Source organism: Callithrix jacchus, chromosome 14, assembly GCF_049354715.1.
Source record: "Callithrix jacchus isolate 240 chromosome 14, calJac240_pri, whole genome shotgun sequence".
Lineage (NCBI taxonomy): Eukaryota > Metazoa > Chordata > Mammalia > Primates > Cebidae > Callithrix > Callithrix jacchus.
In genome coordinates, this window is record NC_133515.1 from 52,881,897 (window position 1) to 52,901,792 (window position 19,896).

Sequence of the window (19,896 nt, forward strand, 5' to 3'; positions counted from 1 at the left end):
ACACTACTATTTGCTAGTGACACAGTGGTAAACAAGATAAGCATGGTTGTTGCTCTTGTGGAGCTTAAATCTTGTGGGGTAAGTCTTTTTATGTCCCCCCCCCCCCCCGCCCTTAGACATCACAAGAAATATAATGAAGCATAGCTGTGAGGAGGTTTTGCTATACTTTTCCAGAAAAAAAAATTTTTTTTTCAAATAGATGTTGTCTTGCTCTACTACCCAGGCTGAATTACACTGGCATAATCATAGCTTACTGCAGCCTTGGATTCCTGGGCTCAAGTGATCCTCCCACCTCAGACTCCCAGTAGCTGCAACTACAGGCATGTGTCACTACTGGCCTAATCTTTCAAATGGTTTGATAATAGGTTTAAAAAGTAGGATGTAGGAGAGAGATCCAAGATGGCTGACCACTAGCTGCTCAGGCTTGTAGCTCCCAGTGAAAGCACAGAGAACGAGAGGACGCCACACTTTCATACGAATTCTTGTTGCTCAAGGACCAGGAGATTCCCAGCAGAGGAGCCCCACGGGTCGCCAGCGTGACTCTTGCAGCCAGCTCTGCGGTTTTGCCGGTGCCCTGGCGCGGCGGTTCTTGGTGCAGAGTAAACGGGACTGGTTCCCCTTTTGGCTGACGTTTGGAGCTGATTGAAGAAGGGAATCATGAGGGAAGCCAGACGGGAGACTCCCAGACAGAAAAGCACCAAGAATCTTGATGCCGCTGTTTTAGCTGGCACAGTGGGTTGCTCAGATTTCAGCCCTGGGAATTAACAAGTTGGCCGTCCACTAAGAGACCTAATTTGAAAGTTGGTAATTACAAAGATGACAGGTGGATAAATTTACAACACTGGGAAGAAACTAGCATAAAAAGGCTGAGAATACTCAAAATCAGAATGCCTCTCCCTCTACGAAGGATCACAGTTCCTCATCAACAGGGGAAGAAGGCCTGATGGAAAACGAGTGCATTCCATTAACAGAATCAGGCTTCAGAAGATGGAGAATAAGAAACTTCTGTGAGTTAAAAGAACATGTTCTAGCCCAATGTAAAGAAACTAAGAACTTTGAAAAAAGATTTGACAAAATCCTAACGAGAATAGACGATTTAGAGAGAAATATAAGTGAATTAATGGAACTGAAGAATACCATATGAGAACCCAGAGAAGTATGCACAGGATTTAACACTTGAATTGTTCAAGGAGAAGAAAGGATATCAGAGGTCGAAGACCAACTTAATGAAATGAAACGAGAAGACAAGATTAGAGAAGAAAGAGTAAAAAGGAATGAACAAAGTCTCCAGGAAATATGGGACTATGTGAAAAGACCTAATTTACGTTTGATAGGTGTACCTGAATGTCATGAAGAGAATGAATCCAAGCTGGAAAATATTCTTCAGGATATTATTCAGGAAAACTTTCCTAACCTAGTAAGGTGGGACAATACTCAACTCCAGGTAATACAGAGAACACCACAAAGATATTCCTCAAGTAGAGCAACCCCAAGACCCATAATCGTTAGATTCACCAGGGCTGAAATAAAGGAGAAAATTCTAAGGGCAGCTAGAGAGAAAGGTCAGGTTACCCATAAAGGGAAGCCTATCAGACTCACAGCAGATCTCTCAGCAGAAACCCTGCAAGCTAGAAGAGAGTGGGGGTTAATATTCAGTATCCTCAAAGAAAAGAATTTTCAACCCAGAATCTCATATCCAGCCAAACTAAGCTTTATAAATGAAGGAAAAATAAAATTTTTCACGAACAAGCAAGCACTCAGAGATTTCATCACCACCAGGCCTGCTTTTCAAGAGCTTCTGAAAGAAGCACACTACACACAGAAAGGAATAACCAGTGTCAATCATCCCAAAAACTCACCAAAAGATAAAGAGTATCTCCATAATGAAGTATTTATATCAACTAATGGGCAAAATAGCCAGCATTAAATGACAATATTAAATTCACAAATATCAATATTAATCCTGAATTTAAATGGATTAAATGCCCCAATCAAAGACATAGCAAACTGAATAAAAAGTCAAAACACATTGGCACTCTGTATCCAGATCCATCTCATAAGCAAGGACACACAAAGACTCAAAACAAAAGTTGGAGGAAGACTCACCAATCAAATGGAGAGAAAAGAAAAACAAAAAAAACAGGAGTCATAACTTTCGGCTCTGACAAAATAGACTACAGTAGTAACCAAGACTAAAAGAAACAAAGAAGGACATTACATAATGATAAAAAGATCAATGCAACGATAGGAGTCAATGATCATAAATATGTATGTACCCAATATAGGGGTACCCAGTTATATAAGACAAGTTTTCAATGACTTATAAAGAGACTTGGACTCCCACACTTTGACACCACATTGTTAATATTCGATGGATCAACAAGATAGAAAATTAACAGAGACATGATTTGAACTCAGACCTGGAACAAGTAAACTTAGTGAATATTTATAGAATTCTACACCCGGGTCCACAGAACATACATTTTTTTTTTAGTATCACATTATACCTATTTTGAAGGTGACCACGAAAGTGGAAGCAAATCACTCTTCAGCACTTGCACAGCATTTCACAGATTTAAACGAAATATTGGTTGGCTGTTTGTTGTTTTCTTTCCTTATTCCTTCCTGTCTCTGCTGTTAAGCACAATCATCAGCATAAAAGAGGTTTTTAATACCTATTTCTAGATTGCATTCCAGCCTGGGCAATAGAGCAAGACTCCTGTTCTCTCTCCCCCTTTTCTCTTTCTCTTTCTTAGTTTCTTTCTTTAAAAAAAAAAAAAAAGTAGTGTGTATATATACAATGCCCACTTCTTAACTTCGCCTGTCATCTCTACTGGGTACAGTAGAGATGCTGGAGTACGGTGGCACAATCTTGGTTCACTCCATCTTCTGGGTTTAATTAATTCTTGTGCCTAAGCCTCCGAAGAAGCTGAGACCATACACACACACCACCATGCCCAGCTAATTTTTGTATTTTTAAGAGACAGGGTGTTGCCACATGGGCCAGGCTCATTATGAACTCCTGACCTCAGGTGATCCACCTGCGTCAGCCTCCCCAATAGCTGGGATTACAGGCATGAGCCAATGTGCCCAGCCTTTTGCTTTTTTATCCTTCTTTACGTAGATGTTCTGTTTTGCTTAAACTAAGGTTTCAGCAATGTATTATTTGTATAAAGAGTTCTGATTAAAATTTTAAAAGGTTTGGAGAAGCCAGTTATGCTGTATGCTAAGTTTCAGGAAAGAGAAGGGTGTTACAATCTTTAACTCCAGTGCCTAGCACTTAATGAGTATGCAATAAATGTTTTACCCTCATTCAGTGGGTTATGAGAGATGTAAACAATGAATGCACACTGTTCTTTCAGGAGACGTACTTTTTCCTTGAAGAGAGGAGAGAAGATGGTAACTATAGCTGTAAAGAAATACAGAGTTAGGAGAGGGAATTAGTAAGGTTAGGCTTTGAGTATATTTATGCCTTGTAGAAGGCCAGGTGCAATGACTCACACCTGTAATCCTAGCACTTTGGAAGGCTGAGGTGGGCAAATCACCTGAGGTCAGGAGTTCAAGACCAGCCTGGCCAACATGGTGAAACCCCATTTCTACTAAAAATACAAAAAAAATTATCTGGGTATGGTAACTCATGCTTTAATCCCAGTTACTCAGGAGGCCAAGACAGGAGAATCACTTGAACCTGGGAGGAGGAGGGTGCAGTGAGCTGAGTTGCACCACTGCACTCCAACCTGGGCAACAAAGCAAGACTGTCTCAAAAAAATAAAAATAAAAACGAGTTGTAGGACATGGCCCAGTAGAGATCACAGGCGAAGTTAAGAAGTGGGCATTGTATATATACATCCTACTTTTCAGACCTATTATCAAACCATTTGAAAGATTAGGCAGGTAGTGACCCATGCCTGTAGTTGCAGCTACTGGGAGTCTGAGGTGGGAGGATCACCTGAGCCCAGGAGTCCAAGCCTGCAGTAAGCTATGATTATGCCAGTGCAATTCAGCCTGGGTAGCAGAGCAAGACAACATCTATTTGAAAAAAAATTTTTTTTCTGGAAAAGTATAGCAAAACCTCCTCACAACTGTGCTTCATTATATTTCTTGTGATGTTTCCACTTGTGGAGGTAGCAGAATTTATGCCAAGGTAAAGGAATTTGTTAGGACACAAGTGATGCATTCAGATCCTGGCACTGCCTACGGAAGGAATGCCTACTCCTCAGCCACTGCTTTGATGCCTTGAGCCATATCTTCTCTTACTGACCTAATTATCTCTTCATGTTCCAGTTCAGACTGTACCCTCAAGTCAACTAAATCTTGTCATTTCCATATTCCATATTCTTTTTCCTTTCTATGTGGTAGTGGGAATACAGATGGTAAATCATACGTCTTACTCAAACTTATTAGAGCATTTTATAATTTTTTTTCTCAGTATCTTTTATTACCTTTAGATTTTAAATCTTTGGGAATAGGAAGTGTGCCTTTTTCTTTATTTTGTTCCTGTCTATATAAGTCTACTACTACATAGTGTTTTTATTAACTGATGTATATTTGGAAGCTGCCAGTAAATGCTTCATTTTTCTCTTTTTTGGCCAACTGTTGAAACCATGTTTAAACTACTTAATAGGAGACTAAAAGAAGTATTCTAATTTTTTTTTAGGTCTTAGTTTGCCTGCTCCTAATAAAGATTAAATAGAATGGAGCATTTTGTATCACCTATTTCAAAAGACTAGTCATATTAAACAAAAATATTATATATTTATACTTTATATTGAAGTTGTCTGTAATTATGCACTAACACATGGTTGTTTTTCTAGTGGTTCGTATAGTATGTCCCTTGGGTAGTAGGCTAAGGGTGGCGAATGACTAGTAAATAGTTGTTTCGTACCTATTTAACATAAAGTATTTGTGCCCCTATTTCTGTAAATAAAGTTTATTATAAAAAGTGATTGTGAGTAACTTGTGACGTTGGGAAAATTACTTTTATTGTATTAAAATCACTTTAATAAAATGTTATTAATTGTAGTTAATAAAGTTTATTATAACAGGTGTTTCTAAGTTAATGTTGTGAAGTATTGAAAATAATTTTATTTTATGTAAATCAGGTTTTAAAGAAGACAATGATCATTCAAAAGACACAGAGAGCTATGAATATGACTTGATAGGAGTGACTGTTCACACAGGAACAGCAGATGGTGGACACTATTACAGCTTTATCAGAGATATAGTCAATCCCCATGCTTATAAAAACAATAAATGGTGAGTTTTAAATATTTCTTTGAATCTTTTTAAACTTTTTTCCTTTAAGGTAAGAATTTATGGTAGTTTTCTGATACGTTTTCAGTGCTTAGTTTTCTAAAAACTTTCTACAAAAGCTGGAAAAGAGGTAGACAAAATTTTTAAATGAAGTTAACTTTCAACAGACAGTTTAAATCAATTCTTAAACATATGAATGTTTTACTTCTTGAGAATTTGAGTCCTTTCCTCAGAAAAATTAACATCCACAGATTTTACAGACAACTGTAAAGAGATTTATAGACAACATTTCAACTCTTACCTTCTCCATTCATTCAAGAGCTGTTTATTGAATATAGGGTAGCCTTATATGTGCCATTAGGAGTCTACCTGAATGCTCTGCCTATTTCACCTCCTATTCGCAGGACTACCCACACTTACTTTTTATCTTTTTATCAAGTTACAAGGTTTGAAATCATTGGAGCAGTCCCCAGTACCTGTTTTTTGGCCTTCAGATATTGTTAGGTAGGGTCTGTCTATAGGTACTACACGTGTGCTAGGCACTGTTCTAAGTGCTGGGGATATTGCTTTGAAGAAAATGTATAGTTGTGAATTGATTGTCAGTTAGCAGAATAGTTTCAGTTATTTTTCAGTCCTTCACCCATCATGTCCATGGTACCTTTTACTTTTTTTTTAAATCCATTTGAATGTTTCCATAAATATATTTTGAATCATTTTTATCATAAATTTTGAAATGGTATCTGTCTTTGAAAGTTCTCACATCTCTTAATTTTTCCTAGTAGCTTTACATGTTATATTTAAGCAAACTTTATTTCTTTTATGAATTCCTTTGTTAATCCTAGGTTATAAATGAATCTGTCTGATTATAAGGTGGTTATGAGTATGTTATAAAATTACATTTCTTATTTCTAGTAGATTAGAATTGTAAAAATAAGAACTTAGAATTTACCTCATGAAGTAATAATTTGACACTTGTAACATTTGTTATTCAGAAAATAGTAGACATAACATTCAGTATATGCGTACTGGATTAATACTGTATGCTCTATTTTAGGTATCTTTTTAATGATGCTGAAGTAAAACCTTTTGATTCTGCTCAACTTGCATCTGAATGTTTTGGTGGAGAGATGACGGTAAGTTTTATTTAGAAATTATAAATGGTTTGTGTCTTTCCAACTGCTTTGTCAAACATAAAATCCAATAGCAGAGTTGCTTAACTTTCTTTTAATTGCTATGATTAAATAAAAAATTTATTCAACTGCTATTTATTGGAAGTTTGGTATGTTCACAGAAATATTTTTAAAATACTGTTTCTGCTTTTTACAACAGCCTGATTAAGAAGGTAAGACAAATAAAAAGCTTAGTAGTTAGTATAAGAGTTGAATTACAGTGCCATGAGAATAAGGATTGAGTAAATAGTTTACTCACTGAATTCTGTGGTATTAGAGCAAAAGAAATTACTCTTTACTGACTGTATCTGAAAAATCTTTGACCAGGGAGAGGCTCTTAGTTTACTATGGCTCAAAAGGCTAAGAGTCTCTTAGCTTACTGCCTGATTCACAATAAGTGAAAAAGAAATTAGAAAAATGTTTGGCGAGAAAGTTGGCTTGAGCTAAGAGCTAAGTTTTAAAGGATTGTTCTTTCAGTGCTTTTTATAACAACAGCAACCTGGTTAACGAGAGCAAAAGGATATCTTCTCTGTGACATAATTGACAATAGCCTTTTTTTCTTCCACCCCGAGATGGAGTCTTTCTCTCTCGCCCAGACTGGAAAATTCAGCTGGGTGCGGTGGCTCATGCCGGTAATCCCAACACTTTGGGAGGCTGAGGTAGGTGCATCACAAAGTCAGGAGATTGAGACCATCTCCTGGTCAACATGGTGAAACCTCATCTCTACCAAAAATACAGTGACGTGATCTCAACTTACTGCAGCCTTCGCCTCCCAGGTTCCAGCTATCCTTGAGCCTCAGCCTTGAGAGTAGCTGGGATTACAGGTGCCTGCCACCACGCTCAGCCAATTTTTGTATTTTTAGTAGGGACAGGGTTTTACCATGTTGGCCAGGCTTCTCTTGAACTCCTAAATGCAAGTGATCCACCCACCTCAGCCTCCCAAAGTCCTAAGATTACATACAGGTGTGAGCCACAGTGCCTGGGCAACAATAGACATTTAAAAAGACATTTAGGTTGGAGTAGTACTGTAATAATTTCACTTCTCTATACGCAGTTTATCCTAGTATCAATTTTCTGAGAAGTGTTTTAAAATATTCTCCTGATTCTCACAAGTCAAATATTAGTCATTTTCATTTTCACAGATTATCCCAAAGTTGTTTTTTTGACTTAATAACCATATTTGTTATGAATTAACCATTTATATTCTGGATTTTATAGTTTGTCTTAGCCAAAAGTTGAGAAATGGTATACATTCTAGATTTTAATGAAGGGCTTCCTTATTGTTTCTCAGTGCTCTTGTCTATTCTGCTGAATGGAAAAAGAAAAGTAACACTTGCTAACAATTTGGAAATGCGTAGAATAAGGAAGTAAATATTTAGTTGCTACTGAAGCCACCACTAAACCAGTTGCATCTGTAGATGTTATTCCTTAGAATGTTTCCCTTTTTTTTTTTTTGAGATGGTATCTTGCTCTGTCTCCACGCTGGACTGCAGTGACTCGATGTTGGCTCACTACAACCTCCAACTCCCTGGTTCAAGCGATTCTCCTGCCTCTGCTTCCCAGGTAGCTGGGATTACAGGCATGCACCACCATGTGCAGCTAATTTTTGTGTTTTTAGTAGAGATGAGGTTTCACCATGTTGGCCAGGATGGTCTCAATCTCCTGACCTCATAATGCGCCTGCCTTGGCCTCCCAAAGTGCTGGGATTACAGGCATGAGCCACCACACCCCACTGAATGTTTCCTTTTTAAAAAGATTAAAGAAAGAAGAAAAGAAACTCTACAAGGCTCTTCTCTGAAAATGTAGTTTTTCAAATTGCAGGTGTCCCCTTTTTTTCTTTTATATATTTTATGGTAAAATATCTTTAAAAAATATTTTGAATCTTTGTGTTTTAGAGTGTCTGCCCCTGTCTCCTCTGATTTCATTGCTGGTAATTCTGCTTGTCTGTTTCCCTTGGATTTTTACATTTTTTTCTGTCAAAACACGGCTGAAGTTCTCCAGAATTACCAGTGGAATCCTCATCTCTTTACTCAGTAGGAAACAGCCTTTAAGTTCCCAAAAGCCCGACCACTAAATTCTTGTCATATTTCACATGTCCAGTTACCTCCCTGTGATCCTTTGTTCAGCCTCCTTTTGTCCTATGATCTTTCTTTCTTACTCAAATTCTAGATCTTTACTGATTGCTTCTCATTACTTCATGTTTCCTTTTCTTTCTTTTGCATCATTTTTGTATATGGGTTATCTTTGGTCAACTCTTAACTTTTTCTTATACCACTTTTGCTGTCTCCCATCAGTTGCATTGCTTAAAGTGTGTTCTGACAAATCCATTTCATCTGCATAAAGTTGACTTACAACTTTGAGGCTCAAAATTATGTTTGTGAAGGATTGGTGGAGGTACATGTGAAGGATTGATGGAGATAGATGTTTTGAGATATTAGAATAAATTACAGCTTCATTTCAATGAAATATTTTCATGTGCTTTTCTAATTTATAATGTTGCTGAGAATGAACTGTTTAAATTCAGTTTGTATTTCCACTATTTATCACATTTACTAAAATTAGGACAAAGCCAACTATTTCCTTGCCTCACTGTCTTCATTTGTTTTCTTTTGCTACAGTAAAATTTTCTCAGTCCTAACTTTGTAGTATTCTCTATCTAAAAATAAATAGCTAAGTGCAGTGGCTCACACCTATAATTCCAGCACTTGGGGAGGCCGAGGCGGGCTGATCACCTGGGCTTGGGAGTTCAAGACCAGCCTGACCAACATGGAGAAACCCCATCTCTACTAAAAATACAAAATGAGCCAGGCATGGTGGCGCATGCCTGTAATCCCAACTACGCAGGAGGACGAGGCAGGAGAATGGCTTGAGCCCGGGAGGCGGAGGGTGCGGTGAGCCGAGATAGTGCCATTGCACTTAGCCTGGGCAACAAGAGTGAAACTGTGTCCCCCCCCCAAAAAATAAATAAACAATAACAAAAGTAATAAAAACTACAAAGAGATGATACTTGGATATATTGGTCGAATCATGAAGTACATAGGATTTTTATGAATACAGTGTTGTTTGAAAACTATTTACAAAGTTACTGTTAAGTATAAAATGGCTGTTTATAAAATAATTTATATATAAACATAGCTGAGTATATCCATTTTTTCAAAGAAGTAAAACTTTTGTATTTTTAAACAGACCAAGACCTATGATTCTGTTACAGATAAATTTATGGATTTCTCTTTTGAAAAGGTAACCATTTCTTCATATATAGTTTTATATTGTTTTTTCTTCTGCATTGTCTACTTTTAGAAAAATACTTTGTCAAAATGAACATTTATTTTTTCTTGCCTCTTAAAGACACACAGTGCATATATGCTGTTTTACAAACGCATGGAACCGGAGGAAGAAAATGGCAGAGAATACAAATTTGATGTTTCGTCAGAGTTACTAGAGGTATAAGTTAATTTCACTTGAGCAACATTTAAAAAATATGTTGTGATTATGCAAGGAATACTGTAGTGTAAGAACAGGCTATACAGGTTAAGATCTGTAATTCAGAGTAGATCTTAAGAGTGCTTACAAATGTCTTGGTAATACTGATGTAAGATAGGTAAATGAAAATGAATGAGATTAAATGAAGTAGAAAATATCAGTAAAAGAGAATTGACAAAAAGGTTGAAGGAATCAGAGTGACTTCATAATTTGTGTAGTTAGTAATGTTTTGCTTCTTAGATTGGTTTGTGAGTGTTTCTTCTGTTGTGCTTCATGATACAGACACATGCCCTCAAGCATGCATTGTAATTGAAATGCATTTAAATGTATTTTACAGCCACAGTGGCTCCAGCCTGTAATCCCAGCACTTACGGAGGCTGAGGCCTGAGGTCAGGAGTTGACCAGCCTGGCCAACAAGGCGAAACCCTGGCTTTACTAAAAATACAAAAATTAGCTGGGTGTGGTGGCAGACGCCTGTAATCTCAGCTACTCAGTAAACTAAGGCAAGAGAATCGCTTGAACCCAGAAGGTGGAGGTTACAGTGAGCTGAGATCACACCACTGCATTCCAGCTTGGGCAACAGAGCAAAACTCCATCTTAAAAAAAAAAAAAAATGTATTTTACATATCAAGGAATGAAAACGTGTTCATTTGTAGTTATGAGGCTTTTTAAATTTTATAATGTAAATGGTAGTAGTACATTGAGTATGTAAATCAGTGTGTTATGTCACTGTTAGAAATACAGTCAGCCAAAAGCACAAAGAAGTAAATCTTCTCCAGAAATGCACACCTGATTAAATTGTATGTGTCCATCTAGACAATTCAGCTTTGCTATCTGGAAAAGAAATATATATATATATATATATATATATATATATTTGTGATACTGGGATCAAGTCTTAAAACGGACTGGATACTGTTCCCAAATGCTTTTAACTAGTATCTTGACTGCACATGTGTTAATTGTACAAAGCCAGGAATATTGTCTTTTTTCAATTCCTTGAATTGGATTTACCAGCTGAATTAGATGGTATTGTTATAAATGGCTTCATTAGATTTGAAGCTACTAAATTTATTTCTATGAAGATGTATCTCAGCCAGCATCAAAAACACAATTAAATTGATTTTAATCATTCTTTTGTGCCAAGCTTTTTGTCCTCAAGATAATCAGACAAATCTAGACCTTGCTTTATATAAGTACCCAACGGTATTTAATGACAATCAGCCCACTTGTGAAGTAAAATGAAATTTTAAATAAAACCTTTACAATGATGATGTATTTTGTTTATTTACATCAGTGGTTCTCAAACTTTGTGTGTGTGTGACAGGGTTTTACTCTGTCATTCAGGTTGGAGTGCAGTGGTATGATCATGGCTCACTGTAGCCTTGACCTTCTGGGCTCAGATGTTCCTCCCATCTCAGCCTCTTGAGTAGCTGAAACTACAGGTTTGCACCACCATATCTGGCTAACTTTTTGTACTTTTATCAGAGACAGGGTTTTACCATATTGCCCAGGCTGGTCTTGAACTCCTGAGCTCAATCAATCCACCTGCCTTAGCCTCTCAAAGTGCTGAGATTACAAATTTGAGCCACCGTACCTAGCTGGTTCTCAGACTTATTGGTCTCTTTTAAATTCTTAAAAGTTATTGGGAGGGCTGGGTACAGCAGCTCATCCCTGTAAGGTGGGAGGATTGCTTGAGCCCCAGGAGTTAGAGACCAGCCTGAGCAACATAGCAAGATCCTGTCTCTACAAAATAAAGAAAGAAAGAAAAATTAACTGTGTGTGCATACCTGCAATCCCTGCTGCTGGGGAGGCTTAGGCAGGAACACTGTGCACAGTTGGTTGACGCTGCAGTGAGCTGTGATTCGGCCACTGTGCTTTAGCCTGGCTGATAGAGCAAGACCCTGTTTCAAAAAAATTAAAAGTTATTTAGGGCCTTAAATTGATATTTTTTAATGTGTATTTTAATATGGTTATATCTGTCAGTATCTACTATGTTAGAAATTAAATCAGATTTTTAAAACTTTTATACATTTAAAAATAAACCCATGACTATGCTTGCTTTGGCAGCAGCACATATACTAAAAAATAAATTCACTATGTGTTAATCTAATAATATTTCATAAATGTGTATTTTCTAAACAAAATAATTCAGTGAGAAAAGTGATCCTGTTTTATTTTTTGGAAATATCTTTGATATCCAGATTAACAGAAAACAGCTGAATCCTCATCTCACTCATCATGTAGCTCTGGAAGACTTTATTGTACAATTATGAGAAAATCACACTTTAAAAAGGGAGAATGTGACTGAGAATATTATTTTGCCCTTATAGAACTCCTTAAAAGTTCACAGGGACCCCAGAATGCTCCAAACATTATTTGAAAGCCAGTGATTTATATTGTGACAGAAGGGAATCCCAAACCTTTGCTTTTCCATGAGAAGAGAAAGACTGAGCTAACTACAGGCATACCTTGGAGATACTGTAGATTCAGTTCCAGACCACCACAGTAAAGCAAATTTCGCAGTAAAGCAAATCAGAAATTTTTTAGTTTCCCAGTACACATAAAAGTTACGTTTATACTCTAGTCTATGAAATATGCAAGAAGTATGTAACAGCATTATGTCTAAAAAGTGTATGTACCTTAATGTAGAAATAGTTTATTGCTGAAAAATGGTAACCATCATCTGAGCCTTCAGGGATTCATAATCTTTTTTGGTGGAGGATCTTGCCTCCATGTTGTTGGCTGCTAACTAGGTTAGGGTGGTGGTTGGGGTGGCTGTATCAATTTCTTAAAATGAGAAAACTGAAGTTTGCCACACAATCGAATCTTCATTTCATGAAATGATTTCTTTATACCATATGATGGTATTTGGTAACATTTTACCCATGATACAGCTTTCAAAATTGGAGTCAGTCCTCTCAAACTACCACTGCTTTTTTTTTGGTTTGTTTTTTGTTTTTTTCTTTTCTGCCACTGCTTTTTCAACTGAATTGATTCTAAATCCTTTCTTATCATTTCAACAAGGTCCACAACATCTTCACCTGGAGTAGATTCCATCTCAAGAATGGAGTTCTTTTTTTTGATATTCCGTCTCAAAAGTGGTTTCTCAGGAAACCATTGTGTTTACTTATCCATAAGAAGCACTTCCTCATTTATTCAGATTTGATCATGAGATTGCAGTAATTCGTTCACTGTAGGCTTTATTTCTGCCTCTTGTTATCTTACTATTTCTGCCACATCTGCAGTTACTTCCTCTACTTAAGACTTAAACCCCTAAAAGTCAGCCATGTAGATTGGAATCAGCTTCTTTCAAACTACGGATAATGTTGATACTTTGACCACCTTTGATGAATCACAAATCTTCTTAATGGCATCTAGAATACTGAATCCTTGCAGGTTTTTGCCTTATTTTGTCCAGGTCCATCAGAGATAGCATTATAACTATAGCCTCATGAAACTATTCAGTAATTAGACTTAAAAGTTGAAATTACACCTCGATCCATGGGCTACAGAATGGATGTTGTGTTAACAGTCATGAAAACAGCATTAATCTCCTGTACATCCTTGTTAGAGATCTTGGGGGACTACGTGCATTGTCAGTGAGCAACCATATCTTTTGCTTGCTTGTTTTTTGGAGGGATACTTTATTGAAGATGGACATGATTTTTTCCCCATCCAAATAAGCTCTGGAACATGTTTACTCAGGTCTATTTTGGTTCTTCCCGCCCACCCTGCAACAGTTATATTAGGTTTAAGGGATGGGGTATGTATGTAGGTTTGTTACATGGGTGAATTGTGTGGGTTTGGTATACAAATAATTTTGTCACCCAGGTAATCAGCATAATACTGAATAGGTAGTTTTTCAGTTCTCACTCTTCCCCCACCTGCCACCCTTAAAATAGGTCTCAGTGTCTCTTGTTCCCTTGTGTTCATGTGTAGTCAATGTTTAGTTCCCAGTTATAAGTGAGAAGGTATTGGTTCTCACATGTGGTATTTTATTCTCTGTTCCTATGTTAATTTGCTTAGGATAACGGCCTCCAGCTCCATCTTTGTTGCTGCAAAGGCTGTGATCTCATTTTTTTAATAGCTGCATAATATTTCATAGTGTATATGTACCACATTTTCTTTATACAGTCAACTGTTGATGGGCATCTAGGTTGATTCCATTTCCTTGCTATTGTGAATAGTGCTGCAGTGAACATACATGAGCATGTGTCTTTATGGTAGAACAATTTATATTCCTTTTGGTATATACCCAATAATGGGGTTGCTGGGTCAAATGGTCATTCTATTTTAACTTCTTTGAGAGATTGCCAGACTGCTTTCTGCAGTGGCTAAACTAATTTGCATTTTCACCAGCAGTGTATAAGCATTCCCTTTTCTCTGCAACCTTGGCAGCATCTATCTTTCTGATTTTTTAATAACTGCCATTCTCACTGGTGTGAGATGATATCTCATTGTGGTTTGATTTACATTTCCTTAATGCTTAGTGATATTGAGCATTTTTGCATATGCTTGTTGACTGCTTGTATGTCTTTTTATTTTATTTTTATTTATTTATTTATTTATTCTTTTCTTTAACTTAATTGGGTTTAGACCTGAAGGAAGAGCTTGTATGTCATTTGAGAAGTGTAGCAGTAATACTGTGAAAGGAATATTTTCTTCTGAGCAGTAGGTCTCCACAGTGAGCTTAAAATATTCAGTAAACCATGCTGTAAATGGTAAGTTATCATCCAGATTTTGTTCATTTGTAGAACACAAGCACAGTAGACTTAGTATAAATCTTAAGGACCCTAAGATTTTGAGAATGGTAAGTGAGCATTGCCTTTAATTTAAAATCACCAGCTACGTTAGTCCCTACCAGCAGAGTTAGCCTGTCCTTTGAAGCCTTGAAGCACTGACTTCTCTCTAGCTGTGGAAGTCTTAGATAACATCTTTTTCCAGTTGAAAGTTGGAAAAAGCTTTCAACTGGAAAGTTTTGTCTACGTTGAAAATCTGCTGTTTAGTGTAGCCACCTTCATCAGTGATCTCAGCTACGTCTTCTGGATAACTTGCTGCAGTTTCCATGTTAGCACTTACTGCTTCAGCTTGCACTTTAATGTTACAGAGGTGCCTTCTTTTCTTTACCCTCATGAACCAACCTCTGCTCGCTTCAAACCTTCTATCTGTAGCTTCCTCGCCTCTCGTAGCCTTCATAGAATTGAAGAGAGTTAGGATCTTGCTCTGGTTAGACTTTGGCTTAAGGGAATATTATGACTGATTTGATCTTTTATCCAGACCACTAAAATTTTCTCCACATAAGCAATAAGAATGTTCTTACCATTCTTCTGTTCATTGGGGTCTATTTTATCTCCTTCAAGACGTCTTCCTTTGTATTCACAACTTGTTTAACTGGTATAGGAGGCCTAGTTTTAGGCCCATTACAATCACTCATTTAAAGTGAGGAAGCTTAATCATTCCTAGCATTTGATGTAAAGTGAAAGATGTGTGACTACTCCTTTTACTAGGTAGAGAGGCTAGTAGGGTTGTTAATTGGCCTAATTCCAGCATTAGGGAATATGGAGGCCTGAGGAGAGGGAGAAAGTCAACAGCTAGTTGGTGGAGCAGTCAGAACATACGTGAGTGTTAAGTTTGCTGTCCTGTATGAGTGTAGTTTGTAGTATCCAGAAACAATCACAATAATTATTTCAGCCTATTTTTAAATGAGTGTGTGCCTACATATGTTTTCTTAAAATTAATATAAAATGTAAAATACTGTATACATGAACATTAATGTGGTTTTAGATATAAAACAGAATGTGGTTCTTTAGATTTGTAGATTTAAAGCATAGTTGTTAACAGACTTTCCCAAAAGATAAATAAAACATTTTAGAAGCATAAAAGAGATTAAATAAGCAAATTAGTTATAAATTGTAATGACTCTTACAGATAATACAGGTAAGAGTTCTCAGAAAGGATAGTTGATAGGGATTGCTAGAAAAGGGTCAAGAAATGCTTCAGGAAGTTAACCTTAAACTGAAACTTGAAAGTTAGAGAAGAGGTAATTATGTGAAGAGTGCTCCAGGCCAGGCAAAGAAAACATTATGTACAAATTCCTAGGAAGGACAGAATTTGTTGGCTTGTGTTAGAAGACAAAAGATGACCTGGATAGCTGTGATGGAAGTTCAAGGAAACATAGCCCAAGTTGAGGATGGACAGTTATTTAGAAAATAGCTAGGGTAAGGCTGGGTGCAGTGGCTCACACTTGTAATCCCAGCACTTTGGGAGGCTGAGGCGGTTGGATCACCTGCGGCCAGGAGTTCGAGACTAGCCTGGCCAACATGGTGAAACCCTGTCTCTATCAAAAATACAAAAATTAGCTCAGCGTGGTGGTGGGTACATGTAATTCCAGCTACTTGGGAGGTTGAAACTAGAGAATCACTTGAACCCGGAGGCAGAGGTTGCAGTGAGCCAAGACTGTACCATTGCACTCCAGCCTGGGCAACAAGAGTGAAACTCTGTCTAAAAAAAAAAGAAAAAAAAATAGTTAGGGTGGTTGGGCAGGGTGGCTTACACCTGTAATTTCAGCACTTTAGGAGGTAGGTGAATTATTTGACCCCAGGAATTCAAGACCAGCCTGGGCAATATGACAAAAACTTCATCTCTACAAAAAAAAAATACAAAAAATATTAGCTGGCCATGGAGTCATGCACCTGTGGTCCCAGCTACTTAGGAGGCTGAGGTTGGAGGATCACCTGAAGCCAAGGAGGTCAAGGCTGCAGTGAGCTGTGATCATGCTACTGTACTCCAGCACAGAAGACAGAGTGAGACCCTGTCTCAAAAAAAAATGTTTACAGAAAATAGCTATACACATGTATTTATACAACATAAAAAGGACTATCAAACAGATGAACGTTTCTGGGTTTTTTTTGTTTTCTATTTTTGTAGACACAAAGTGAGCACATGCTATATTAGAAAAATGTGCCAATAGACCTACTGGACTGCAAGGTTGCCACAGCCCTTCATTTTATTTAAAAATACAGTATCTACAGTCTGGGAGCCATGACTCACGCCTATAATCCCAGCACTTTGGGAAACTGAAGCAGGCAGATCACCTGAGGTCCGGGAGTTCAAGACCAGCCTGACCAACATGGAGAAACCCCGTCTCTACTAAAAATACAAAATTAGCTGGTCATGGTGGTACATGCCTGTACTAAAAATACAAAATTAGCTGGCCATGGTGGTACATGCCTGTAATCCCAGCTACTCAGGAGGCTGTGGCAGGGTAATCACTTGAACCCGGAAGCGGAGGTTGTGGTGAGCCAAGATCGCACCATTGCACTCCAGCCTGGACAACAAGAGCGAAACTCTGTCTAAAAACAGCAACAACAAAAAAAACAGTGTCTGCAAAGTGCAGTAAAGTGAAGTACAATAAAATGAGATATGCCTATATATTAGAAAATGTAGAACAAAAATAGAGCAAAACTAAAAGCACTTATGTATTAGAAACCACAGTACTGTCAACCTTTAGGTCCAGGAGATAATGTTGACCAGTAGTTAGGCCCTTATAGGATTGATGGGACAAAAATTGTGACACAGAATCTAGAATTAAGCTCATGGCTGGAAGCCAGAGTTTAGAATGGGTTTCCCTTATAAAAAGTACTGATGAGATGGGCAGATTGCTATCAGACTCTGCCTGATACAGAGTCTGATACAGGGAGCTACAGCTTTATAGAAAGTTTTTGTGCCTGGAAATAAATGCTCAAGAACTCTGAAGCAGGCTATTCACTGACTAGACTGTGATTTCACAAATATCACTGTGGATCAGGAACCCTATTAGGTTCTAAATTAGTATAGTGGGCTGGGGAAGTAAGGAGAGAGAGTTGAAAATCTTCAGTGGAAGATTAAAGATAAGGTTGGACCTTCAGCTCAAAATGAACCTACCAACCAAAATTCGAAAACACAATCAGAAGTGTAACACTAAAAAAGACAGTAGTAATACCAATAATCAGAACATCTAGATAAAAATAGTTTTATGAAACTGACAAAAACTTAATGCATATTTAAGATATTCAGAGAGATGAAGACAAGATCAGCGGAGTGATCTTACAGTCTCAATGTCAGAAATAATTTTTCATAATTTTTATAAACGAATCAGTCTGATTTAGGTCTGCCAAACAGAATTAAACTTATTTTGACAACTTTTAAATATAAACCTTTCTTTTGTAACCTTATCAGAATGAAACATGACTTATATTTTATTCATTTTATATACTTGCTCTTCAGACAGGATTTCACAATTTTTTCAGCACTTTTATAAATACAATAAAAAATTCACAATTGCGCAGTCAGATAAGAATTATAAAATATTAGTAATGACCATTTATATTAATATACTTGGGGAAAAAATCAAAATGAACTTTAAATGCATGTATTTTATTTCATTTGAGGTTTTTTAGAGGATACTATTGTCTGATAAAAGTATTGGTAAAACATAATGAAGTAGACTTATCATATATCTAATGTTAACATTTTTATTTTCAGTGGATTTGGCATGATAACATGCAGTTTCTCCAAGACAAAAACATTTTTGAACATACATATTTTGGGTAAGTTTGGTAAATTTCATGGTAAATATTTTACACATTTAAAAAACAACCTTGTGTGAATTTTAAATTATTATTTTTAAATTCTAGATTTATGTGGCAATTGTGTAGTTGTATTCCCAGTACACTACCAGATCCTAAAGCTGTGTCCCTAATGACAGCAAAGGTAACAAATACATAAACTTTAAATAATTCTGTCAAAATTTAGTACTTTAAAATGATTAAAGCTTTTTTTGCTTTATCTTTTCTTACAGTTAAGCACTTCCTTTGTCCTAGAGACATTTATTCATTCAAAAGAAAAGGTATGTGTTTTATTCTGTGGATTTTTTTGTCATTTACATTTTTATCACATATCTTTTCATTTTTGTAGTTGTGACTCAGCAGTTCATATGCTTTGACTGACTTCTTTTTCTTTTCTAGCCCACAATGCTTCAGTGGATTGAACTGTTAACCAAACAATTTAATAATAGTCAGGCAGCTTGTGAGGTAAGGTGATAATTCAACAATAATTAATACATAGCTTAAGGTTTCTTTTTTTTTCATCCTCTTATCTGAGACGCTACAGCAAAGTTGTTCATCTGTCACAGGGAGCCAAATGTATGTCATTCCTAAAATCATTTGGTAGCTGAGAAGGTTATACTTGGTATATCATATTCATTACACTGATTCATTATTAAGTCACTTAAAAATTCATGTTTTGGCCGGACGTGGTGGCTCATGCTTGTAATCCCAACGCTTTTGGAGGCAAAGGTGGGCAGATGATGAGCTCAAGAGATCGAGACCATCCTTGCCAACATGGTGAAACCTCATCTCTACTAAAAACATGAAAATTAGCCTGGTGTGGTGTCGCATGCCGGTAGTCCCAGCTTCTCGGGAGGCGGAGGTTTCAATGAGCTGATACGGTGCCACTCCACTCCAGCCTGGGCAACAGAGGGAGACTCCATCTCAAAAAGAAAAAAAATTTTAAGTCATGTTTTTTTTCTTCTTCATGTAACAGAAGGAAAAAATACAGAAAATTCAAGAAGCTTCTATATATTTCTTAACCACTTTTGTTTCTGTTTTTACAGCTTTATTAAGGTATAAATGACAAATATTTTCTTAAAGGTAGACAAAATGATTTGATGTATATATACATTGTGTAATGATTACCATCACATTCAAAGTAATTAACACATCTATCACCACGTAATATATGCATATGTGAGTGGTGAAGGCACTTTAAGATCTACTCCTCTAGCAAATTTCAAGTAAATATACAACCTTTTAAAAATCCTTTTTGTAGTTAGTTTTGTCTCAAAACAATAAAATATTATAACTCGTGTCACGATGCTATACATAAGATCCCAGAATTTATTTAAAACTGAAATTTGGGAAAGGACCGGGTGCAGTGGCTCACACCTGTA

General features: G+C 36.8%; 1 protein-coding gene across 12 annotated transcripts in view; it reads left to right on the top strand.

Annotated features, from left to right (window-relative positions):
• Positions 1-19,896, top strand: part of USP34 (ubiquitin specific peptidase 34) — a 282,857-nt gene that overhangs the window by 212,417 nt on the left and 50,544 nt on the right. For all 12 annotated transcript variants that reach the window (XM_054244928.2, XM_054244930.2, XM_054244931.2 and 9 more), the window contains 8 exons: positions 5,103-5,256; positions 6,308-6,386; positions 9,609-9,662; positions 9,771-9,866; positions 18,432-18,496; positions 18,584-18,659; positions 18,748-18,795; positions 18,914-18,979. In XM_054244928.2, coding sequence (XP_054100903.2) covers positions 5,103-5,256; positions 6,308-6,386; positions 9,609-9,662; positions 9,771-9,866; positions 18,432-18,496; positions 18,584-18,659; positions 18,748-18,795; positions 18,914-18,979 — 638 coding nt within the window. The remainder of the gene's footprint in view (positions 1-5,102; positions 5,257-6,307; positions 6,387-9,608; positions 9,663-9,770; positions 9,867-18,431; positions 18,497-18,583; positions 18,660-18,747; positions 18,796-18,913; positions 18,980-19,896) is intronic.